Consider the following 26,216-nt stretch of genomic DNA (forward strand, 5'->3'; position numbering starts at 1 on the left):
GAAAGAGGCTGCTTCTCGGCGTCAGAGGCCGCCTCCAGCCAGGGATTACAGGTACGATTCTGGGGGGTGGGGGTGGTTATGACGCATACTACAGAAGTAACTCCCGTGGGGTAAAAGGCACTGGCTAGCCCTCCCACTGCAAGCCAAGGCCGGCCAAGGGGGTGCACCCTCACCCACTGTGCGCGGGCATGTTCCTGGGCTACTCGCCCAGGAACACCTGGGGCTCCTAGTTCTCTTTAGGCAAGTGACCGCTGTGTAAGTGTGGAAGAGCTGGCGGGGATCCAGGAGCCGTGAGAAGCGGGGGGTCATGAGATGGGCTCAGATGACGCGCCTTGGTTTGTCGCCACCACTGTCTCCCTTTGGGCCCCTTACCAAACCTCACCTGTGTAAGTGAGTGAACAGATGACCCGCTTCACAGGAAGATGGTAAGGATTACATGAGCAAATGCCTGTAAACCCCTCAGCAGCCCCTCACCCAGACCTTCACTCACTGCTCCACAGATGATGGCTGGCTGTTATTACTACAGCTCCCTGGAGGAAGCAGGCTGCAGTGCTGGCTCCCCAACTCCTGTCCAGCCCAGAACAGGGGCCGAGACCAGGTCCTCACTGGGCCTCTTACCTCCCTTTTCTGCTCCACTCCCGTCCCTTCCTCTCCATGCACTGTCCTTTCTCCTTGGCCCCTCTCGGGAGCTTGCGGACAGCTCTATGGTTCGCTGGCAAAGGGCTATTCAGCTGTCACATCCCTCCTGCTTGATAAGTTCTGCAAACCACCCTGACTCTATTAAGACATCCGTCTGCCTACGCGGAGACCTCCCAACAGCTGGTGATCTTATGTGACGTTTGATTATACCAACTCTGACAGTTGTATTTGTTATACTCATCAGGGGAAAACTGGGACTGTGGAAGCCACAGCTGTCGTCCCCATTTTTCACCTTATCGAGCTGAAAAGAGCTTTCTGGCTTTTATTTAAGTGGTGGTGGCTGGGGAGATGGGAAGTTGGGTGGATGACACAGCGGGAGAACTTTGGAGCGGGTGACATTATCCGATGCTTAATTTCAGAAGGGGAGAGCCACTGCTGCCTCAAAGCCCTGCAGATAGATGTACTCGCGCCTGGCCTGGGAGCGAACGCGAAAGGGCAGGAATGAAAGGCAGAAGGCCTCGCTCCTGGTGGGGGTGGGCAGTGACAGGAGGGGTCTTGGCACAGATACAAGAGGCAGGACAAAGGCAGCAAGAGCCCAGAGACTGCCCTTGAGGGAGGAGGGAGGAGGCCTGCGGCAAGGTACTGAGATGGGGAGCAAAAGCTGGTCCAGCAGGGAGGATGCTGGGAGCCAGCTCCTGCCTGGCCAGAGCTGGGGGGCGGGGAAGGGAGGGTCAACATCAAGGATGTCTGTCAAGTCATCCCTTTCCTTCTGGAGGGAGGTACTGGCCAGAGAGGGACAGGAGTGGGGAGAGAGTCCCCACTCTGTACATGAGAACTTGACGCACGGGAGAATTTGGCCATGATCACAGTGCAAAAGCCCAAAGAAAAGCAAGAAGCCTCCCCCATACCCTCCAGGAAGCAAAGTCTCAGCCTCGTGACTGACGGGAGACAATCAGCCAGGCCTTCAACCCTGAGCCTGGGCTGGAGGCTCCATGGCCCAGTAGCTGACAGGCCACTCTGTAGGGACCCTGGGCCAGCCTCTCGCCTGATCCTAAACCACTGCTCTCAGCTCTCCCCCTTCTCCTGGGGACTGACCCCATCCTGGACAGTAAAGATCAGGTCCCCCCTGCCCAACGCCATCCTGAAGAAACGCGCTTGGACTGCAGCGTACGGCTTGGGAAAGGCTGCCACAGACCCCTGCTTTTCAAACACTCTCCCCTTCCTTCAGTCCTGCCACATCACTTGGCCATCCCTGAGCACGCCAGGCTAGCTCTCTCCACTGAGGCCCAGCCCCCAAGCATCATCCTCCACTTAGAACCCACCCCCACCGGCCCTGGCCATCCCGGAGCCTTCCCACCTTACACTCTGCAAACTTACTTTCCCGGGCGGCTCAACCAGCACCAAATCTGACTGACTGTGGTTTACATTTTCGTGGTGTTTGACAGTCATGGCGTAGACTTTTAGTCTCCCTAAGAACTTGCCCAGGTTGGCATTATTAGCCTCACTATGAAGAGGAGGAAACAGGCGGAGGCGGGGGTGCACTCAACAGTCACACTGCTGGAAACCGTGAGGGCCAGGACTTAAACTCAGGTCTTATGACTCCATTATTCGCTAGCTATTATGACTCCCACCCTATTAGAAAAATCAGCTTCCTGGGGTTCATGGCTCAAAAGCCTCAAGTGTCTCTTCTCATTAAACTGTCAGCCCCCTTAAGAGTTGAGGGACATCACTTCTCTCTGGGGCTGGTACAGGGCTGCACGGAGGATGCCAATGAACAGAGTGAACTCAACAGCCTGGATGATAATCAGCTCCTCCCCCCCGCTCCCCCCCACCCCCGCCAACCTTTCTGCAGAGAAGGGCCTGGGCCCCACCCCGTCCCAGGCCCCGGGTCTTACCCCGGAGAAAGAACTTGAAGGTCTCCTTCATCATTTCCTTGCAGATCTCGGGGTGGGTGATGGAGTTGAGCAGGTGCCGCCGCTCGGGCTGGTTAAAGATCAGGTCCCCCAGGACCTTTCGATCGATGTCGCCATTCTCCAGCAAGACCTCAGTGCCGAAGGCCTCCACGATACGCCGGTGGGCGGGGTACCCTGGCTGGACGACTGTGGCATGAAGAGGAGCCTGGGTCACTCGCTGGAGCCTCCAGCCCAGCCAGGGGACTCTGAGTGACCAGAGGCAAAATGATGGGGGAACCCAGGGGTTCTTCTTTCAGTTGCAGCAAAAACAAGATGAGGGGAGGGAAAGCAGGGAGGAGAGCAGAGTGCACAGAATCCCTGGTGTTCGTCACGGCTGAAGGGAGCTGGAGGGAAGCGTGGGGTGGGGCAGTAGCGGGCAGGAGACCAGGGCTGATGGGAAGGCCCCCCCCTCCTCTGAGGGCTTCCAGGGCCTTATAAAAAGGTGAGGCCTCATGGAAGGAAGGGAGCCCAGGGGATCTGCTGTGTACAACCCGCCCCCGCAACTCACCATGCCGGGCAATGACGTCCACATCAATCACCGCACAACCCAGCTGCTGGAACACCTGGATCACCGAGCTTTTGCCTGAGGCAATGCCCCCTGTCAGGCCTACCAGGAACATCTTCCTAGGAAAGAGGGAGGTCACCGGAGGCCAAGCTCCCCGGTTGCGATGGTCCAGCACAGGAACGCCGGAAGGACCTGCCTGTGGCACAGAGCAGGCCTGGTCAGTGTGGAGCCAAATGGCTGGGGGACAGCAAGGCAGAGGCGGGGGAGGGAGACACAGCCTGGCCAGGCAGAGCCTCCCCTGAGCTCGGGAGGCTCAGGGTCCACCCGAGACAGCAAACTCTTTCAGGAAAGGCCTCCGGTGTTCTTTTAAAGACACTCATGAAGAAGGCACACTAACACTGTATAAATTTAGCAATAATAACGCTGAGCAGGCAGAGCAAGGTTGGGTGCTATTAAGCAAAGAGCTTTCTGGAGGCCGCCGTACCCCACTGCAGGCAAGCTCCCATAGGAAAGGGACACCTGTCCCTCTGGGGTGAACCCAAGGCGCTCTCCAGATGTCCCCAGCCTCCGCTTTCTAGTCTGGGACACTGAGGCTCACGGGGAGGAAATGGCCTGCCTGCCACACCCTAGCACCAGCACAGGGAGGCCTAGTGACTGGGGTACACTGAGAGGAATAATCCCTCCTTCTCATCTAAGAAGCAGCCCAGGTGGGGAGCTCAGTGAGAGGCAGTGGCTGAGTGGCCACTAAGCCTGAGGTTTAGAGAAGTGTGGATCGTGCCAAGAAGGAACGAGGGAAGGAAAACAGGCTTGGTGGGGAGGTAGCCTTCAGCCTGGCGTGGTGATCTGCGGTTCTCAGACTGAGCAGTTGCAATACAGCACAGAGGCTAGGAGCACAGACCCTTCAAATCCAGTTGCTCCACTTGCATGCTGTGCAACCTGGGGCAAGTCACTTGCCTCTCTCAACCTCAGTTTTTTTCATCCATAAAATGGGGGTAAAATGCAGATGACAGAACCTGCCTCCTAAGGCTGTTGTGCAGACTGACTGAGAAAACACATCTACAGCCCTTGGTGTACTGCCACTGATGTGGTAAATGCCCTGGAAAGGAGGTGAGGGTGCTGGTGCAGGATGGATGCTGTGAGTCAGTCATACTGTGAGGCATGGAAAGAAAAAAAGACTTTCATGAAGTCAGGTCCCCATTCCTGCAGCCTCAGACGATCTCACAGTAGATTTTAAGCCATGTTGCATTTTCAGTAAACATGGTTACCATGTCCTGGACTCTGTTCCCAAACTGGGAGAAATTAAATCAAAGGCCAGGTCTCTCCCATCCTTCCTTCAGCATCAAAGGAAGGATTTCCAGGGCTTCCCTGGTGGCGCAGTGGTTGGGAGTCCGCCTGCCGATGCAGGGGGCGCGGGTTCGTGCCCCGGCCTGGGAGGGTCCCGCGTGCCGCTGGGCGGCTGGGCCCGTGGGCCGTGGCCGCTGGGCCTGCGCGTCTGGAGCCTGTGCTCTGCAATGGGAGAGGCCACAGCAGTGGGAGGCCCGCGTACCGCAAAAAAAAAAAAAAAAAAAAAACTAGGGCTTTTTTTTTTTTTTTTTGGTTAAACAGCAGATTTACTGTCCTAATTACATTTTGCTTGAGCTTATACTGAAATGAGTCTGCTTCCCCTGAGGACACACTAAACGACAGGGGGAGGCAGCCACTCGGGTGTGGGCTGAGTGGGTGGGTGGCTTGGGGCAGCGGGGGACCAACCTAGATGTTTAAATCTGCCTGCGCTCATTCTCACCCAGGGAAGCCACGGAGGAGAGAGGAAAATATCCACCAGAATCATCATCCAGATGGAGAGATCTAACTAAATTATTAAACCGTTTACAAGGCATTTCTCTTCAATCTCTCTGAGACTGGAGTTGCCCCCAGGTAGGTCTCCCTCCAGCTTACAAAAGAGGAGTTAAGGATAGGGTTCACTTGCGGGGAAAAAAAAAAAAAATTCATCCACTCAGCTGAAGCTTTTAAAATTATTTTTAATTAAAAAATTAAAAAAATTTTTTTTTGGCTGGGCCGCACGACTTGTGGGATCTTAGTTCCCTGACCAGGGATTGAACCTAGGCCCTCAGCAGTGAGATCGTGGAGTCTTATCCACTGGACCACCAGGGAATTCCTTTTTTATTTATTTATTTATTTATTCTTGGTGAAGCTTTGAAATGGGATATCCAGCACCGGCGTTTTAAATCCAAACTCTGTCCTATTGTCCCTAAAGCACTGGGTCCTCTTCTGTGGAAGCCCCATCTTGAGAACAGGCTGCAGCTGAGGGAAGGGACAAGGGCTGGTTCTCCACAAGGCCCTGACCCCTCATCGATGAAAGCAAGCCACTGTCACCTGGTCACCCAGGTTTGCTGAGTTGGGTAAGGGGGCCTGTAAGACCATGTGGCCGAACAGACCTCACCTCCTTCCTGTACACAGGACCAGGATCCGCCTCGAGACCTACTGAATCAGATCTTGGTGTGGGGGCAGGTGGAGGCACCCAGGCAGTTCTGCTGTGCAACAGGGCTTGGGATGGACTATTTGTTTACAATGGTAAAGACTGAGGACCAGAGAAGAAGGGACTTGCCCAGGACCACAACTAAAAGCAGGGCCTGGATGGAATTCAGGGATCCTAACTCCAAGTCTAGACCCCTGCCTTAATGTACCCCAGGAATGGAAAATTAATTTACATTTAGATTAAGACAAAATAAGGATGGCGCATCCGTCTGCAGGCAAATCAATTTGGGGCCAAAGAAATATTATTTATTGATGATCACACTGGTGTTTTCCCTCTGCAGAATAGGGGGCTGGATCTTATGGACAACAACCAGGGCACAGAGATAAATTCCAGGCTCAATTCTGCCCCAGCCTCCTTGGGTAACCCAATGAAGATCTTCCCTTCTTGGGGCCTTGGATGACCATCTGTAGAAACAGATTAACAGCTGCTTGGCCTCTGCCAGGAAGGCCAATGGGATGGAGGAGCACATGCCCGGGGAAGCTGTGGGCCCCTGGCTTAAAGGGGCTGGACAAATAACAGCTGTTCCCATTTGACAAGCCCCTCCATAGCTCACTCCTTCATGAACCGCTGAACGAGTTCCTCTGGGCTTTGCAGCAACCAAAGGAAAACACAGGTCTTGCCCCGCAGGAAAACTAAGAGACAGACAGTAACAAATGGAACCAGCCAATAACAGAGCACTGACAGGTGAGCGAGAGCGATCACGTGGTACTCACCCTGGGCCTGGGGAGGGTGGGGGATGGGTCTGCCCAAGAGCCGCACTGACTGAGAGCCCACTGTCCCCTTAAGGCTCGGCAAGGAGGTAACGAAGCTTTAGGTTCCCAGCTGCCTCAAAGTCAGGCACGCAGATCCACGCAGACCTGTCCCGTAGCTCCTCTACAGGCACCTACCAGAAAAGTGACCACCTTAGATATTCTCTTCTTGATCTGGCTCAAAAATCATCGAAAAGCTCACGATATGTGTGGCGGTGCTGAGTGGGGGAAGGCATCAAGAGTGTCGAGGGTCATTGTTTTAAACGAGGGACCAAAGCAGTCACTCTGAGTGAGGACCTGAAAGCAGTGAGGAAGCAGGCCACCTCTCTCGGTGCAGCCTTGTCCACCCCTCAAACCCAAATCAGGCCTCTGACATCCTCTCCTTCCCTTGTGCCCACTGTGCTTTGTACTTTTGTGTGACTACGTGTTAGATAAAATAAGCTCCACAAGGTCACAAGCTGTGTCCAGTTTGGACCCTTTTGTCTCTAGCATCTCGCCCAGTGTCTAGTGTCTGTCAGTCGCTCACCAGGTGAGTGATATTGGTCATGTTATTTAAGCTTTCTTTGACTTAGTTTCTTCACCTGTAAAATGGAGCTAAGGACACCTACTCTGGGTTGCCATGAACAGTAAATGTGTTAATACATGCAAAGCACTTAGAACAGTACTTAGCACACAAGGAACCCTCAACCAATGTTCCCTTCTTGTTCTGAGAGAGTGTTTGATAACTATGCGTAGAATGAATGACTGAATGACTCCAGAAGCAGGAAAGGGAATGGGAAATACTTGGGGGTCACATTCTCCCGTCAGTGGCAAAGGGGAGGCTCCCAGCCTGCTCCTCTTTCCATAAGAACATGCTGCTCACTGCCAGTAAATCCCTCCAGGAGAAAAGTGCAAACAAACAAAACACCCAATGGGTTCAAGCAGAATAAGGAACTGAGGGACTTCCCTGGTGCTCCAGTGATTAAGAATCCGCCTTCCAGGGCAGGGGATGTGGGTTTGATCCCTGGTCAGGGAACTAAGATCCCACATGGCACGCCACAACTAGAGAGAAGCCTGTGTGCTGCAACTAAGACCCGATGCAGCCAAAAATAAATAAATAAATAAATATTTTAAAATAAATAAGTAAAAAATGTGGGGTTTTTTACAAAAAAGAATAAGGAACTGATATGTGAATGGACGCACCTTCTTTCCTCCCTCGGGAGAGCTCGGGACTTGGGTTGGAAGCAAGTTCTCTTGTTTTGCATCTCCCGATCAATAGCCCCACACGGCCTGCCCAGCCAGGGCCCGCTCCCTCATTAACTTCCAGCCTCTTTCCTCCTACTTATGCAGCCTCTCAGGATTTCACCCTGGGCATGTCTGACCAGCCATAGGCTTCTCCTCTGAATTGCTTTCCAAAGGGGATGTATCCACGTTGCTCCAATGATCAATATAATCATTCATGAAAACGAGTTGTTCCCTGCCTTGGGACCCAATCATTTTCTCGTGGAAGCAGTGGTTGCAAAAATATATTGTTTTCCAATTAACTGATAAGTGCTATTTTTATCTACAGTTTCCTGGCTCCTGATCTTTCATTATTGGTGAGAGGCTGCTGTTCAAACCTGGGTCCAAGTTCTCTTCTCTTCATCTGCTGGGCCTATTAAGTCACCACCTCCTTCTCCAGGCTGCCAATGACCTGGAGGGAGGCCCCAGAGCAGGTGCTGGCGGTCAGCCTCCCTTTCCCTCGGCCCTCACCAACACCAAGGGGAGGGAGGGAGGTCTTTCTTCTAGAGCCCTCTCCAGGCACACACCATCACTCCAGGGAGCTTTCATGGGTGGACAGGGAGGTCGTTTGGACTGGACTACAACACTGGCGTTGATGCAGAAAAAAGGATCACGGGGAATGCCAAATCTCAGGGGCTGTGAACGCAGCCACGTGGCCTCGGGCAATTTACTTCAGAGCTGTGGGCTTCTATTTCCTTGCATATAAAACGGGATTAATAATGACTACTCACGGGGGTTTCGTCAGGACTGAATGAGGTACCATATGCCGCCATCACCTCATCTTCCCCAACTCAACGTCTGACACGTCGGTGACTGCTGTCTACTCCCTTTCCCTGAAGGGCACCTCCGTCCTTTCAGTTGCTCAGGCCAAAACCCTCGGCACCCTCCTGGCTCCTCTCTCACAACCTTCATCCAACTCACCCGCGCCCCCTGCCAGCTCTACCTTCCAGCTTCACCACCTAGCCAGACACGCCCCCCACCCAACAGCCCCACCAACCCCGCCCACCGTCTTGCTCCTGGATTACTGCAGCAGCCTCTGAGTGATCTAATGCCACCTTTGCTCCCCGACAGTCTGTTCATCGTAACAGCAGCTAGCGTGGTTGGATAGTGTCATCCCTCTGCCAAAACCCTCCAAGGTCCCTGTCTCACTTCAAGCCCAGTCCTTAGAGTCCCATAGGGGCCTCCTGACAGACACAGCTCCATTCTCTCCAGGCACCCACCACTCTCCCCCTCGAATGAGACCCTCCAGCCACCCTGACTGCCTTGCTGCTCCTTGACCGTGCTGAGCACTCCCACCTCGGGCCTGTGGACACACTGTTCCCTCCACACACAAGGTCCTTTCCCCCAAGGGTCGCATGGCTCACCCCCTTCTCCGCTCAATTGTCACCCTATCAGAGACTGCCCTGAATATGTAAAATAGCACCCCTGTTCCCCTCGTGTTTCACTTTTCGTCACTGCACTTATCACCCCTCAAATATTATGTCTATGTGATTATTGTAATCGTCCTCTCTCCCTAGAATCTGAGCACTATTGAATTCAAGGTGCTTAAAACAGGGCCCAATGAGCAGAAGGGCCTCAAACAATATCGGCTGAATACTGTACATAAAGCACACAGCAAAATGTCCAGCTCATGGGTAAGGAGGAACTCAACATTAACTATTTTAAAATAAGAACATATCTGTTCCAGAAAACGTACTGTGACAATCACAAAACCTCTTCCACATCACTTCCCACCCCTACATTCCTGGGATGAGATATCTTGGGCTCACAAATGAGGAAACCGAGGCAAGGAGTGCCTAGGAAGCTGAGTGTCCCAGCAGGCAGGGACTGGAGTGTAAGAGCTGCCATCCACCGTCTGAGCTGCTCCCTGTGTGCCTGGACATCGTGGATCCCATCTGATCAGCGCAATGACCCAAAAAAGTCAGTTCTTACTTATTCCCATTCTAAAGGTGAGGAAATGGAAGGTACAAGAAGTTAGGTATTTGCCCACCGTAGTTCCAAGTGGTCTTCGTACTGGGGGAGGCACGAAGATTTTCCAAGGGACACAAAAACATGGTTTAAGAGGAATAAATTTCAACTCAGTTTGCCAAGTGTCTCCCATGAGAACAGATCAGACTTGGAACATGCTGCAGGCTATCTTTTCCCAGGTTCCCAGAAAGGTGTAACTACCCACCCATGCCAAATTTTACTAAGGTGCATTGTTCCACGGTGCAAAATACCCCTGGCACCCCAAAGGGGTAATTCAAAATATAAGTATTCATGCCAAGAATGTGATTGTTTATAGTGACCACGTAACAAATTCTCCTGCTGAGTCCAGTGCTTTCTAAACCTTTGCCTTCAGTAAAGTTAAAGGAGGACGTAAAAGAACTGTCAGGGCTTCCCTGGTGGCGCAGTGGTTGAGAGTCCGCCTGCCGATGCAGGGGACACGGGTTTGTGCTCCGGTCCGGGAGGATCCCACATGCCACGGAACGGCTGGGCTGGTGAGCCATGGCCGCTGAGCCTGCGCGTCCAGAGCCTGTGCTCCGCAACAGGAGAGGCCACAACAGTGAGAGGCCCACGTACCGCAAAACAAAAACAAAAGCAAAAAAAAAGAACTGTCAGCTGACAAGTCATTAGTAACTGACATCACGGTGATTTTTTGGCCCATAACTCAAAAGATGTTCAAAGAGTTGAGTATTACTGCCACAACGAAATGTCTTCAACTCCTCTGTATTTATTTACAAGAACTAACTTTTTCAATGCTTACGGGCATAAGAAAAGAAAAAGCTCTGCTCTTTCTAGCAAATATACATGGATACATATATGAATTTTTTAAAAAGTTCCATTTGGCTTATTAAGAGAAGCATTTTAAATAAAACTTATGTTTAACAATGATCAAAACTAGTTGTTGTGGTCAATTGGGTATTTTACAATTTTTGAACTCAATCCAAAAGAAAATGTTTAATATTATGACAACACAATTTTCAAAAGTGTTTTAATTTTTGTACGTATTTTTGTTGCAGAGAAGTAGGACAACAAACCAAAGACTTCGAGCATAAAATCGACTTTACTAGAAAAAAATTCTGTGGAGGAAATAAAGTGGAAATATGAGTTCAAGGAGGAAAAAGGAACAATGTAAAATTTCAACCGTTAAATAAAAACTGGTGGAATTCCCTGGTGGCACAGTGGTTAAGAATCTGCCTGACAATGCAAGGGACACAGGTTCAAGCCCTGGCCCAGGAAGATCCCACATGCCGCGGAGCAACTAAGCCCCGTGTGCCACAACTACTGACCCTGCTCTCTAGAGCCTGCGAGCCACAACTACTGAAGCCGTTGTGCCACAACTACTGAGCCTGCGTGCCACAACTACTGAAGCCTGCGAGCCACAACTACTGAGCCCACGTGCCACAACTACTGAAGCCTGCGTGCCTAGAGCCCGTGCTCCGCAACAAGAGAAACCATGACAGTGAGAAGCCCACGCACCGCAACAAAGAGTAGCCCTGGCTCACGACAACTAGAGAAAGCCCGTGCACAACAACAAAGACCTAACACAGCCAAAAATAAATTAATTAATTAATTAAAAAAAAAAAAGAATCCGCCTGCCCATGCAGGGGACACGGGTTCAAGCCCTGGTCCCTGGTCTGGGAAGATCCCACATGCCGCGGAGCAAGCCTGTGCGCCACAACTACCGAGCCCAAGCGCCACAACTACTGAGGCTGAGCTCTAGAGCCCGTGAGCCACAACTACTGAAGTGCGCGCACCACAATGAGAAGCCTGCGCACTGCAATGAAGAGTAGCTCCCGCTCGCCACAACTAGAGAAAGCCCCCCACGCAGCAACTAAGACCCAACGCAGCCAAAAGTAAATAAATAAATAAGTAAATTTATATATTTAAAAAAAAAAACCTATATATAAAAAAAAACTGGTTCATGTATTCTTTTCAAAGGATGAGGGAAATCAAATCACTATGGTATTTAGATTCCACTGCAGATTTAAGTGCCTAATGTAACAGTTTTATTTTTAAAATGTCAATATTTACAATTAACCAGAAACCATATCCTTTGAAACTTTCAGAGAGAAATTTTTGCAATCTAAAAATGGGAGAGTGGGTAGTTTTCAAAACAAAACTAAGCTCACTGCTACTGCTGGCCTGCCTTCAGCCCTAAAGGCAGAGGTACTAAGTGAGGTTCTGAACCCTTTAACCAGATTACCCAGGAGGACACATTCAGACCTTGCTCGAAAGACAGAAGAGGACCTGGTGGGAATTTAGGGCTCTAAGGAAGAACCACCCCAACTGGCCTGTCCACTTTCTATCATCAGCCAGATCTCTAGCATTTCATCGTGTCCCCAGGCCTGTCTGCACCCTGCCAAATCCATCTGATTCATTTAGGCAAAATCTGCACAGCTGGCCCCCAAAGAAACCATATGCAAAGGCTTCCATTTCCTCAACCTTAAAACTAGGACTTAACGTCAAAGTTCATTCGGGTGACAATTTCCCCATAACCGGGAGAGAAACATCTTTGAAAACTTCGTAAACAAACTCAGCTCCAGAGGCGCCAAAGCCTCCGTTTGGGAAGCTGGGAGGCGGAGAAAAGCAGGGGGTCAGGCTGCCCTCTTCATCAATGCATAAGTGGGAACTCCATGCCTCCAATTTTTCATATGAGCAGAGTCGGAAAGGTACCCAAGATCACACAACTATAAGTGGCAGAGGCTGAATTCAAAAATCAAACTTATATCTGACCACAAAGGTCTGAAGTGCAGTAGCTTTGAACTGAACCAGAGGTTGAATTCAATTTCCACCGCCTTCTAGCTGTAAACCTTTCTCGGTTTCCACAGCTGTAAAACAGGGAAAACATCACCTTACTTAGTAGGGTTGCTGTCAAGGCAATGAGCCATGGAGGTAACATAGTATGTGCTCAATAAACTGTAACCAAGGCTTGAAAGAAAGGCGCGGTACTCTACGCTACACCACGCAGCACGACTGGTGCGCCCAGAGCCCGGCATCAGGACACAATACCTCCGGGGTGGACCCAGCTCTCCAGGCGGGGTGGCCTGGGCGCCCAAGAGAGCAATGCAACCCCGGGAGCCGCCGCCGGGAGCCGCCGCCCGGCCCGCCCCTCCCCGGGCTCGGCAGCTCCCACTTGCCCGTGCGGCGCTGTACGTACCCGGGGCCTCCGACCCGGCCTCGGAAGCCGCGGCTCGCCGTCTCATAGGCGCTCACTGGGTGGCTCCCGGAGGGTAGTCGAGGCCTCAGCAGCGCGCGCACGCGGACCGGACGTCCGGCCAGCGGAAGGGGGCGGGACCGGGGAGGGGGGCGGGACCGGGGAGAGGAGAATCGGGAAAACGCGGAGTCCTAGAGCGCCGGGCAGCTGGGGACCGCAGGGTTACTCCTCTCTCGGAGCCAAAGCCTTTCCAAGCTGGGGGAGAAAATCCGGAGAGTCCTAGCTTCGAATTCAGGACTGGCCATCACTAGCTGTGCAGCCTCTAAGCACATTGTACCTGCCAAGTCTTAAGAGCACTCTGTAGGCATTAATTATCTCATTGAATCCTCACAGTCCTTGAGGTAGATACCGTCATCCCCATTTTACACAAAAGGAAACTGACATTTAAAGGTTAATCCGTTTGCCCTTTCTTAAAATGTACGTTGGCCGCAGAGCTCATTCTGTCCATACAAGCCTAGTAAGTCACTTTACCTCTCTCTCTCCTCAATCAACGTGCAAATAATCTCTACTGTGCTGCTTGTCGAAAGAATTGGAAATACATAAAAGCATCTAATGGTGCCTCACATATAGTAGGTGGTCCTTAATTAACTCCTACTCTACCTCCTTTCCCTCTCCCTTACCTGTACTTCTGCTTTCCGCTTCCTTTAAGGTAGGAATCTTGTCTATCTTCACCACTAGTATCCTCAGTGCCTAGAACAGTGCCCAGCATAGTAGGGATCCAATACACTGAAGGATGAAGTAATCCAACATCTTTCTCTGATCACTCCAGTCCCTGAAACCTTTCTCCTTGATATCAACAGCACTGGCTGACATCACCCAATAAATAGGATTGCATCTCATGATCAAAGGGACCATTTGGTCCAAACACCTGTCTAGATCATCTCTGCTACCTCTACTTGCACATGTCCAGTGTCAACAAACTCACTGTCTTTCGAGACACCTTCATGCTATCTTTGAAGTACAGTCCTGGCAGTTAGAAAGTTTTTCCTTAGGTAATATCTCTCCTAATTCTAATCCATAGGGTCATACTAAAACAATTCTAATTCCTATTCCATAGCGCCAGATCTAATGGCCCAGTTCCCTTCCTGGACCAAATAACTTTCAGATAACCTCGATTTGTGGTTCTCCACCTTTTCCCTACTCCTGACACATCAGAGGGGTACTCAGACTCCCATCAGTAACCATGGCTGGCCATGGCAGTGATAGGAATAGGAAGATGCCTGCCCCTCCCCCAAGGTATAAAGCTCTTCCTGGGGTACATTGTTAGGAAACCCCTGCAAGATGATCCTGCTTTTCCCGGATTCTGCCTTACAGCATTGTTGAGCGACTGATGTACAAGTGGGGGCTCTGTTTTCTAAGTAGGCATCCTTGTGGTCCAATCTGCCAATAGCAGATGCATCTCTGCTCTGGGATGATCCGGGAAGAAAGGCTGAAGGGCTGCTGCGGGGGCTTCAACCCAAGAACCTCTTCGTAACTGAAGCTCCACCTCTGCAGTTTTTTTTTTTTTTGGCAGTACGTGGGTCTCTCACTGTCGTGGCCTCTCCCGTTGCGGAGCACAGGCTCCGGATGCGCAGGCTCAGCGGCCATGGCTCACGGGCCTAGCCGCTCTGTGGCATGTGGGATCTTCCCGGACTGGGGCACGAACCCGCGTCCCCTGTATCAGCAGGCAGACTCTCAACCACTGTGCCACCAGGGAAGCCCCCACCTTTGCAGTTTTGAGGTGTTGCCATCAAGGGCTTTTTTGGCTCAAACACATATCCTCTGTTATTCGGGATGGCAATAATAAACTTTCAGCTGGCTCTGGCTGCTTACACAATCTCACTTCATCCTGACAATGACCTGCATCTCAGTCACCCCTGTGTCTTTAGCATCTAGCATGGTGGCTGGACTACAGAGCTGCATCAAGTTGTGTTTGGTGAACAATATTCTGAGTCCAATAGAGATGATTCCTTTGACTCCCGGGTCTTGGACTCACTTCTTAAAATTAAACTTACTTTCCATATGTTTATTTTAAATAAATATTAATATGCAATTAAATTTATACCATCCCTCACAAATATCATTAATATTTATCCTTTATTAAACAGCTTAAGAAAACTTTCCCAGCTGGGAGATAAAGTCCAAACTCTGAAGATAAGCCTGAAACTCAAGGCCTTCTGTAACCTGGCCCCTGATCACCTCTCCAGACATATGTCTCACCATATGTCTCACCATATTACCCCCCTAGGAAAGGCAAAAGAGGAAAGCAATTTAGTTACTACACCAGACTTTGTGTTAAAACACCAGGTTCAAGTCCAAACTCATCCTAAGTAGCAGTGAAACTTTGGACAAATCATTGCACTCCTTGTTTTCTAACTGTAAAACAGGAATAAAACCAGCCCTGCTGGGGCTTCCCTGGTGGTGCAGTGGTTAAGAATCCACCTGCCAATGCAGGAGACAGGTTCGAGACCTGGTCCGGGAAGATCCCACATGCCGTGAAGCAACTAAGCTTGTGCACCACAACTACTGAGTCTGCACTCTAGAGCCCTGTTGGTCACAACAGTCACATTGCCTGCCTACCTCCCAGAAAGGCTCTCCACTGAGCAAAAACTGCTCAGTTTGCAGTGAAATACAATGCAGAGTGTCTTACTTAAGCTTCGAGTTGCAAGAATGGCAGGGGCCACAGACACCAGCACCATCATGCTCTACAATCACTCTTCATCAGTCATGTTTCATTAGCCTTTGTTTAACCTCTACGAATCTGTGGGAAAAGAAAATATAGGGCTGGGAATTAGAATAACAGAAGTGGGTTCTGACCCAAGGTCTGCAACTAGGTATCACTGTGATTTTTTTTTTTTTTTGCAAGCACGATTTTCTTCAAGTCTCCTTCACAAAGTCGCATGAGCTATAATAGGTGAAACACTTAGAAAAGTTAAATCCATCTAACACATGTAAGGCTTTATTATTATCTCTGACCTCCTCCCTTTGCCTTCACTGCATATAAGGCATCACAGCAGTCTTGGCCCTGGAGAGATGAGTGTGGGTAACAGCTCTCAGCCTGAGTGGGTCTTTGCCTCCCAAAGTTAAATATAAATGACTGGGGGCTATCTGCTGCTTTGGATCATATTTACTTCTGCTCTTGCCACTGATATAAAAACCAAAAGTTGACTATATTTAGCTGTTTTATTTGTTTTGTTTCCCTGAGTCAGATGGGAACTATTTCTTCCTACTCTATTCCTCTTCCCACGTTGAGAGTTTCCCAAAGGCAAAGATCATTTCCCTTTTTGGCCATTGGAGCTCTCTGATGAACCTGAATGGGAAATCTCTAGGAATGCGACCCTTGTCTTTGGGCTCTGCTTCAAGAATCAGGTGCAATTATTCAGTCACAGGAGTGAGACCCAAGGGAGTGGACCACTCAGTCAAGAGTAAAAATAGCTTAATATGTCAAAATTACCTTCTAATAACTGATTTACTTGGGTAGATGTATCAATGGGACTTTTGTGGTGGTGAAAAATTCAGAGGGCCTAAGACAGATCCAGATTTGTACACTGATTTTGCCACTTATTAGCTATGTGATTGTGCAATTTACCGACCAATCTGGGCCACATTTCTTGTCTGTGAAAAACGGGAACACTGCCCACATTCTAGGCTTGTTGACAGGATTAAATGAGATGTACTAAAAGCCTTACCACAAAAAAACAAAAAAGCCTTACCACAGAGCCTGGCATGTAAGTGCTCATTAAGATTAATTGTGAAGGGTTGCTGCGGAGAATGAAAGGGATTGTGTGTGTGGAAGAGCTTCAGTATCTTCCGGCCAATTAAGCAGCAAGGCCTGACAGAGCAGTCAGGTGTCCTTGCTAAGGATCAGTGTTCCGCATATCACAATTCACCGCCTCTCAAGAGGCCTCGAGCTACCAACGACCAGGGGCTGCCCAGAGTCCCGAGTGAGGAACCGCGGCCAGGAGCCAACCTGGCTTCTTGCAGTAAGGGCTCTTCAAGAAGACCCTATGCATCTGGGCTCCCAGTGGGGCGCAGCCGCTTCAAGGCCTCTTACTTACCCGGGAATGGTAACAGTCCTTAACGGCAGCCAATAACGGCTCACCTGCGGCCCAGTCACTAGCAAGGGCGGGATGAGGTCAAACCTTGGATTTTGGAGCCCACGCCCCAAACCCTAGACCAGAATTGAACTACAATTCCCAAAATGCCAAGCGGCCGCCCGGGTGGCGGAGCGTGGGCCTCGCCAACCTTGGGCCGTTCTTTCTTCCCGCGCGGCCGAACTCCCAGAACTTCCGGGTAGTGCTGGCTTCCCCCCACAAACAGCCTCCCCTCTTGATTTCTGGGTATTGTAGTCCATCTTGTTCCGGTTTCCCGGGAATGACCTTCTCCTAGATACGGATACCTTCGCCATAAAAACTACAAAACCCAGAATGTCGCGCGAGTTCCCCTCGTCCAATAGGAACTCCCCATGTAGTGAGGCGCGGAGGCCGGCTCTCGCAACTCAAGATGGCGGACGAGAGTGATACAGCAGTGAAGCCGCCGGTACCTCCGCTGCCGCAGATGATGGAAGGGAACGGAAACGGCCACGGGCATTGCAGCGATTGCGAGAACGAGGAGGACAACAGCTACAACCGGGGGTAACAAGATCCTCGGAGTCCAATTCCCATCCTGTCCCCCCACAACCTGGGTCTCTGGGGTGCGGGGAAGTCATCGGAGCTTAGTGTATCCCCACCCCCACCTTCTTATTGGCTGAGACATTGGAATCCTGCCTGGCGATTCGTTGCTGTCTTTGTCATTTATCAGGGGTGGGTGGTTAGTATATTAAGACCCAGAGACATTCAATACTTTTATTATATAAAAGTTCTTCTGTGTAATGTTCCACTCGTGTGGCTCAGGCGCGTCCGAGGAAAAGAGCATGTTGGACGATGGTCTTCAGTGGCACAACACAGGTCAATCTAACAGTGCAGTTCAAAAGGAACGTTACTTAAAAGGTGTGTGAACAACGTGCTTAGCAGTAAACGAATAATAAAACGTTTCACTGCAGTTCACCTTCAATGAGGAAATTCATCAGGCTATACCAACCATAATTATGTTGTAAAATATCACTACTAGAGAATCCCAGGATATAAACTCACCTTATAAACCCTGCGTAATTACTGTATGATAATGTTTGGATGTATACCGTGTCTGTTGCTCCAAATAATCCATAAGTTTCCTGAGCAGCACATAATTAAGTCTTCCAGTATCTTTGCTCTGTTAACTTTGCAAAGTAGCCTGGAGCTTCTAGAAATTGAGTGATGGTGCTTCCTTGGACAGTGTTTGGAAGTGGGTTTAATACTGCATCTCCTGTACTTGAGGGTCTTGCCTACTGGTAACTGTTCCTCGGGTAGAATAAATGCATCAGGCGTTTGAGTGTTGAGCTTTCAAATCAGTGTTCAGTCTTGCAAGCCACACCCTATCATTTCTCTTTCTCCATATTGTTACAGTGGCTGGCGCTGACGCTTGCTCTCCCTATCTATATTTACATATGTGTTTTCTAACGGAAAGTCATGAGAGACTGTTTTGGATGTATAACTTTGGCTGAGTCTTTGGTAATCTGATTTTCGTAGCCATTCTGTCATTTGCTGTATCGGTTGGTGGTAGTTCTGGAGGAAAAAGTATAAGGTTGAGATCTTTGGATAAACTTTAAAGGGAAATTCTGCTACCCTAAGGCAGTGGGAGAACAAAGGATTATTTAAGTGGTTTATAAGTGGCTCGTGATGAAATCTTAGGTTAAAAGATCTAGCTTTATGTTCTTCAGTCAGCTTTAAAAACCACAAGAAGAATGTAGGGGAAAAGGAAGCTTGTCAAATTTGGTTTTTATAGGACTGTGTTCTTTTGCACACAGATCTCATGTAATGAAAGCCTTGTTTTGAAGTGTGAGATTCCTGAGAAAGGAAGAGCTGAGAAAGAGGAAGTGGGAACAGGAAGGAGGGAAAGTGCAGCCCTTCTGAGTAGAGATTCCAGTCATATGTGAGAGTTCTTGAATTTGAAATTCGTTTCAGAAGTGAAAGTATGGCTTCATCTTTGCTGTGTGTGTAGTTGCTTTTAGTTTTCAATGCTAAACTGTTGCTTTGACCAGTGTCTGTAACTTGTTAATTGGTTTATAGTCTGTGAATCACTTTGCAAGACTGTTTGGCGGAAAGTTCTGTGTTTTATTTAAAGTACAACAGAGTGGTAACCTAAAAAAAAACCTTTGGAGGTGTGTTGTTGTTGTACATGGTTATGGTCTGGGTGAACAAATTCAGTTTTTTAGCAGCCCGAATCTAGAGATCTGTATAAATAAGTTTGGAGGTGGCAGGTGAAAAACAGAGGACCCAGCCTGGAGGACAGAGTCTAGTTCTGACACTTAGAATCTGGGATGGAGTCAACATTTTTCCATCAATTGTCAGAGGAGACAGTTTTGGGAAGAAGCTGTGTGGTATGATGGGAAAAGCATAGACTTTGGAATCATTCAAACCTGAGTTCAAAGCCTGGTTCTGACACTTAATAGTCCTGTGACCTTGGGAAAGTAGTTAACCTCCAGTTGTAAAGATTAAATGACATAACATCTGAAGCAGCCTTCCCCCTTCCTTTTAGTCTTCAAATCTTCCCTGTCCTCCTTCCCCCAGCTTGCCCCCCGCCCCGCCATCACATATTGTATTTTTTTTGTAGCTTTTATCATGACAGTAGTTAAATAAGATTCATGTCCAGTCCGTGTCTTACCTACTGTGAGGTGTCTCAGAACAGGGATCCTGTCTTTGAGATGCCTGGCAGTTAGTGGGAGTTAATGAGTGTTTGCTGGATGAATGAATGACAAATGTTGAAGTTTGTAGCCCAGTGTTAGTGGAGCTTCATTTCTCCTCACTGAGGGGAAGGATGTCAGATTTTCTTACATGTACACTTTCTTTTCCCAAATAAGTCTCGTAAGCCTTACTACAGTTTTTTGTGAAATAATCCACAGATACCAAGGATCCTTCAATTTTTCGTGGTAGTTTTCCACTGTTTTTTGGCTTCTTGAAATTTTTCTTGCTTTTACGTAATATTAGTTTAAATGTTTTCAGAAGTGATAAAAGAATTGAAGGGGAATATCTCCTTTTTATGCTAACAGTTCTAAAAGACAGTATGCAATAAAAGTTCATGATAGTTCAAACTAACCCTGGTTCTCTTGGGCCTTTCAGGATGGGCTCAGTGCTTTACACTAATGAAGTGAAATGCGTTCATGTACTGGAATAATAGGAAATACAGTTCTGCTAGTTCTTACATCCCTTCTTTGTGTAGAAGTTTAGTTCTTGATTTTTTTAGTCATGTGTTTCTTCCATAACTAAATATTTGGTGAGTATAAATTTCATGTATACATATAAGCACACATGTGCACATGTGTGCACATATAGTATATAGGTGTGTGTGTGTGTGTGTAGGTATCTGCCTGCAGTTTTTCTATCTGCTATTTAAAAAAAAAAAAAATCCACTCAACAGAGGAAAGAAGGGAGGGTAGCGTTCCACCCCTACCCCCTCCCCAGTAACTTGCCTGGCATAAGTTACCGTGAGCAATTGAGTAGAGAGTCAGACTAAGATCATGTTTATGCTGTATCTCCCTGCGGGTCATGATTCACCTATGGGTTTAATTTGCTTGTTTGGTCTTTACCCTTTTTATTTTTATTTTTTTTTATTTATTTATTTTTTGCGGTACACGGGTCTCTCACTGACGTGGCCTCTCCTGTTGCCGAGCACAGGCTCCAGACGCGCAGGCTCAGCGGCCATGGCTCAGGGGCCCAGCCACTCCGCGGCATGTGGGATCTTCCCGGACTGGGGCATGAACCTGCGTCCCCTGCATCGGCAGGCGGACTCTCAACCACTGTGCCACCAGGGAAGCCCTTTCCCCTTTTTAAAATTAAAGAAAAAATTTTGTTTTTAATTGGAGTATAGTTGCTTTACGGTGTTGTGTTAGTTTCTGCTTCTTGTTTGTTTTTAGTGAGAGACTTATCGCTAAAGAATAAGTCTTGTCAGCTGGCAGTAGATTTTAATTGTGCGATAACAAACAAGTAAAGTTTATCTGGGTGTTTTGGAAAGGACCAGGGAAGCCTTTCCCCTTTTTAAAATTAAAGAAAAAATTTTGTTTTTAATTGGAGTATAGTTGCTTTACGGTGTTGTGTTAGTTTCTGCTTCTTGTTTGTTTTTAGTGAGAGACTTATCGCTAAAGAATAAGTCTTGTCAGCTGGCAGTAGATTTTAATTGTGCGATAACAAACAAGTAAAGTTTATCTGGGTGTTTTGGAAAGGGAAAACTTTTAGACTATTTTGTTTGTAGGATTCGTTCCTAGAATTTATTCTGCAGTGTCATCGATACCACTGAGATGCTGGGAAGCCATGGATCAAGAATGCTTTGATAAGGGATGTCTGTTTCCCATTCTGTTCTTTTACTCCATGGGGACAGGTTAATATGGGTTCTTAAAAGTTTTCCTCACTTCCTAATCATGAGATATTATCCTTTATGAAGAAACTTAAGAGAAAAGAAAGGTCTTTTTGAATGGAATTCCATAAAGCTATCCTGACTTGCTTCTGTTTTATTCTTCAGATTCTCCAAGAGTGGTTCTTTCCACATTTATTTGATGGCTTATAGCTGTATCTGGCTCTTAGAAGAAGAAATCTTTTTAGTTCCTTTTTCTTAACTTCTCTCTTCAGCTTTTGGTTTTTCAAAACTAGATCAAAGCAGAAATGAAAAGAGAAACCTCATCACTGATATCAAATAAGTGTTCTAATTTTATTTCCCAATTAAGTGGCAATTAAAAAGAAACTAATCAAGAGCTGCTTCAGAGAGAAGGGACTGGAGAGCAGAAGAAATGAAAAGTAAATGAGAGCCTATTTCAGGGAGACTGCTGTTCATGGCAAACCAGTTTTGCTGATTTTTCACATTGTTTAATGTGCTCACTCTCAAATTGCCCAGCTTTACTAAGTCTGCCATTAACCCTTTCCCTGCAGAGTCCATAAGTTTTGGGACCATAAATTTAGTAACTTTAGGAGGATGCTGCTTTAGCTCTTCCTCTTAACCTTTTATCTGAAATCTCTGCCCTGCAAGCCTCTCTTCCAGTTTCCCAAGGCCGGTGCTCTTGTGATTGTTGCATTTAAGGCACACAAACACTATGTTCTCTCTTGAGAGCACCAAAACAAAACGAAACTAATATTCTTCAGCAGGGTCGGTACTTGCTTCAGAATTTTTTCTACTGCTGCTTTCTTTGAGAGGGAGCTAAAGAGCGTTCACTGTTAAGTGTTCAATAAATGTTCTCTGTTGCTAGCATTACTATGTGCTGGGCACTGTGCTAAGCCCTTTACATGGATTATCTCATGTAGAATTCACTTATAAAGACTGATTTAGCTTTTGTAATGAGGCTTGGGATTTGCAAATCCACCTCTCCCTTTGACACCCAGGAGGATCCATTCTGAACTTGCTGAATTTCTTTTCCCTACTACATTGACTCCTTCCTCCTGACTCTGCAGCAGTGTGAGTCCTGTCTTTGGATGCATTCAGTAACCCATGGACTTTCCCAAACTAGGGAGCCAGTTGGTGATGGAGGTGACTGGCCCCTTTAAACTGTCCTTGATAGACTGATATCTTTTTCAGAGTTCATTCCAGTGTGTGAAATTGCTGCCAGCATTGAGTCACTGCTCTAAAAATTACTGAAAATGGTCTCTGAACCGCATGACTTGACCTAGGAGTTGCCAGGTTACAGTCTAGCTCACCAAACCAACCCAGAGTATGTAGAATTTACATTTCTGTCTCATTCCCATTGTAAACTACTTAGTGTATCAGAGCTTTTGTGACCCGTAAAAAACAATTTTCCTTCATGACAGGAATTGGCTTGTTCACGCTCAAAACTCTGGCTAACTATCCCAGGGAGGGCAGAGGGTGGCAGTAAAAGCAGTCTTTTGTAATCCCTTGCCACAAACTGCTGTTCTTTTCACAGGCCTCCTGGGTACCTTGATGGCAGTAGTAGAGTGTTTTTATTTTTACAGTAATTTAGGACTCACAAGCAGTTTTTTATAAGAATAACTGATTGGTGGGAGTTTGCAAAGTTTGGGGGATTGCATTACGTCTGCAGTCTCAGCACGAGGATCGGCAGCTGATACTGATTCATGCCATGTGGTTTCCACCTGGGCCCCCTTGTAAATGCCATTGCATTCACCTGGCTTTGGGCCTTCTGAATACTGTACTGATAGGATTGCTGGTAAATCATACCTCATGAATAAGTTGATTTGCAGAAGGGGAGTTCCCTGGCGGTCCAGTGGTTAGGACTTGGTGCTTTCACTGCTGTGACCCCGGGTTCAGTCCTTGGTCCAGGAACTAAGATCCTGCAAGCCACTGGCATGGCCAAAAAAAAAAAAATTTGATTTGAAGAAGGATTTCCTGATGTCAACAAGTAGAATCAAAAGGATGTTAGAGGCTAGGATTTATTAAGTTTCTCTGAAATTTTGAATTTTAGCCTAAAAAATTAACTTCCAGTTTTTAGGGATAGAAAACAGGTAACCAAAAGTCGTGAATTTTATTTTCTGAACTCTTTTTTTCTTTTGATCTCATAATCAAAACTAAACCATGGTCTGTGTTTAAGACATTGGAACCATTCAAAGTCGTTAAAGTGGAGCTTTTTTGTTTTAACTTGTATAGAAATAGAACAGGTCCTAAGGAGGGAGAAGACAAAGAATAAGAAAGTTGATAATTTAATAAGAAATTTGATAATTTAAAATCTCAAACAGTGGCTCAAAAGAGCACAGCATTGCCACTGCTTTCATAGAATGTTAACACAGCTGTCCTATGGAAACATTGCTAAAGATATTTTGCTGACCCTGTTTTGGGTTCTAGCTTTTCAGGGTTTTATTTTAGTCTGTTATGCCTGGAAGGCATCAGTCAAGCACATATTTGTTGAACTGTCAACTGTGTGCTCAGCATAACTAGGGATGCTGTGGGAAACAGCTGTGAAAGATATGGTCCCTATACTAGGAAAATTTTTATCTCATTGGGAAGCCAGGCAGCAACACATTGTATATATAAAGTATTAAATTGTGTGGGAGATCATAATCTTAAAACAGATGGACATCAATGAGAATGAGAGCTGGAGGAGTCAGGGAGGCTTTCTGGATAAAACATGGCTCCCTCTCCTCATTGCCTTTACTGTCTGCTCCTCTGATACGCAAGAATTTGTTTTAGGGCTTTCGAAGGTTCTCAGATAAATTCTCACAGGGAATGAGACTTCAGTGTTTGGGGAGGCATGGGCCAAGTGGTTAGATTGGTGACTTGTCCCTGGGTACTAGTTGGTTAGTTGATGCCTCACATCCCTGGGCCTTGGTTTCCTCTTCTGTAAACAACAGGTTAAGCCAGATGGCCCTGAGATTCCTTCCAGCTCTGGTGGTTTAGCTCCCAGGAAAACAACTTCTGTCCCTCAGCCACGCACCTTTGAGTGGATTTTGTTATCAGTAGGATTAAGAGGAGGCCTGTGTCACGGACCTGCACTGCTGCTGTTATCTGGAGGTTGGCAGCTCGAGCTGCTTGTCTGTCAGCTTGCCCTTCCCACCAGCACACACTCTGGTGCTGCATTCTATTGCTAGAAATAAGTAATGAAGTTCATTTTCCATCTCCTCCCCCAGCCCTGACTTTATTTTTATTATTTATTTATTTACATTTTATTTTTGGCAGCGTTGCGTCTTCATTGCTGCACACAGGCTTTCTCTAGTTGCGGCGAGCGGGGGGCTGCTCTTCATTGCGGTGCGCAGGCTTCTCATCGCGGTGGCTTCTCTTGTTGCAGAGCACGGGCTCTAGGCACGCGGGCTTCAGTAGTTGTGGCACGCAGGCTCAGTAGTTGTGGCTCGCGGGCTCTAGAGCGCAGGCTCAGTAGTTGTGGCACACGGGCTTAGTTACTCTGCGGCATGTGGGATCTTCCTGGACCAGGGCTCGAACCCGTGTCCCTGCATTGGCAGGCAGATTCTTAACCACTGTGCCATCAGGGAAGTCCCCAGCCCTGACTTTATACCAGAGCATCCATAGGATTTCTTATATGTTTGAACTTAGAATATTTTGACCTTCATTTAAAAATGGCATTTCTTGATTACTTTACTTCTCTGTTCCTGGTTTGTCATTCTGCTCATTCATCCCACATTCACTAGGTTGGTCGTTAATGACTTGAGTTGATCAACTTTACTTTAGAATGTACATTTCAAAATTTTTATGTGAATTCCCGTCTCCCTTTCCACTGCAGGCAACCCCTCCCCCCCAAAAAAAGGGGGCAAGTTTCACTAATTCTCTGCTCATTATTTTGGAACCAAATGAACCAAAGTTAGACTTTGATTTGCTGTATTCCAAGGTTTTGGCCAGTCCCTTTGAAGTATGTTAAGGTGACTGGCAGGTTTAGAGAGATCTCTGAGAGATTTCTGTTTTAATTTGCGGAGTCCCAGCATGCCCAGGGATACTCACCCAGTGGGTATGGACTCCAGGTCCCTTTAAAAATGAAGCCAAATTCTTTTGAGAAGGACCAGCCTAGTTTCTGTGGGGTCGTTTGGTTTGGTTCTTCCCAAATCCAGACTGAGGCCATCCTGTGAAATGGTATTGGCTTCCTAAAGACCAGGTAGTTGTGGCACACAGACTTAGTTGGTCTGTGGCATGTGAGATCTTCCTAGACCAGGGATCGAACCCGTGTCCCCTGTATTGGCAGGTGGATTCTTAACCACTGAACCACCATGGAAGTCCCCATCAACCAGCTTTTAAACCTTATAATGCTGCATACAATCCGGAGACTGAAGTGAGAATGTCTCTGGAATCAGAAAACCACACAGGCTTGTCATAGGCTTCGAACAGGCCTGTGCATAATAACAAAATTGAGATAATAAGAGGAAAGCTTTATCTTCAGTCTGTAAATGGCTTTATGGTTCCTATTCTTTGCCATGGCCTTGGGGGTTTTGCTGAGCATCTGGTGTTAAGGCGTTTACCTTATTGCCCCTCTGAATGTTATCGGTCTTCCTTCCGTGTTATGCCTTCTGTGTCCCGTTAATATGGTATCTAGGAGGTGCACTTGTATCTGGATGTCAGAACCTTACACTTCGACTAGAGTCAGGACCTTACTTGCTCTCCCTGACTTTAGTCTTTCTGCAACAGGGGCCTGGTGAGAGGCCTGGCCCCACGGGTGCAGGCACAGTTATTCCCGAGCAGGGGAAGTAAGGGTGGATGAGCTAGATGGGAACTGAACGTGATGGGCCGAGGGGAAAGCGGGGCTTGATACCTTCCAGAATAAGAAGCTGCTGTCACTGTAGGCTTTCAAGCGTGGGAGGGACTCATGGAAAGCCATTTTCACAGAGGTGAGTCCCACTGCTATGTAGAGTTTAGGAGGAGGCAGAGA

At 47.8% G+C, this 26,216-nt stretch overlaps 2 protein-coding genes across 2 annotated transcripts in view; one reads left to right on the forward strand and one right to left on the reverse strand.

Annotated features, from left to right (window-relative positions):
- The window catches only part of DCAKD (dephospho-CoA kinase domain containing), a 7,310-nt gene extending 4,099 nt beyond the window's left edge, over window positions 1-3,211 (reverse strand). The window contains exons 1-2 of the mRNA XM_007455135.1: window positions 3,100-3,211; window positions 2,535-2,738 (exon numbers count right to left, since the gene is read on the reverse strand). Of these exons, the coding sequence (XP_007455197.1) occupies window positions 2,535-2,738; window positions 3,100-3,211 (316 nt within the window). The remainder of the gene's footprint in view (window positions 1-2,534; window positions 2,739-3,099) is intronic.
- A 13,891-nt stretch (window positions 3,212-17,102) lies between these two features.
- Window positions 17,103-26,216, forward strand: part of NMT1 (N-myristoyltransferase 1) — a 30,435-nt gene continuing 21,321 nt past the window's right edge. Inside the window, exon 1 of the mRNA XM_007455137.1 lies at window positions 17,103-17,454. Coding sequence (XP_007455199.1) covers window positions 17,324-17,454 — 131 coding nt within the window. The 5' untranslated portion in view covers window positions 17,103-17,323. The remainder of the gene's footprint in view (window positions 17,455-26,216) is intronic.

This window comes from Lipotes vexillifer, unplaced genomic scaffold, assembly GCF_000442215.2.
Source record: "Lipotes vexillifer unplaced genomic scaffold, Lipotes_vexillifer_v1.1 scaffold1639, whole genome shotgun sequence".
NCBI classification, from domain to species: domain Eukaryota; kingdom Metazoa; phylum Chordata; class Mammalia; order Artiodactyla; family Lipotidae; genus Lipotes; species Lipotes vexillifer.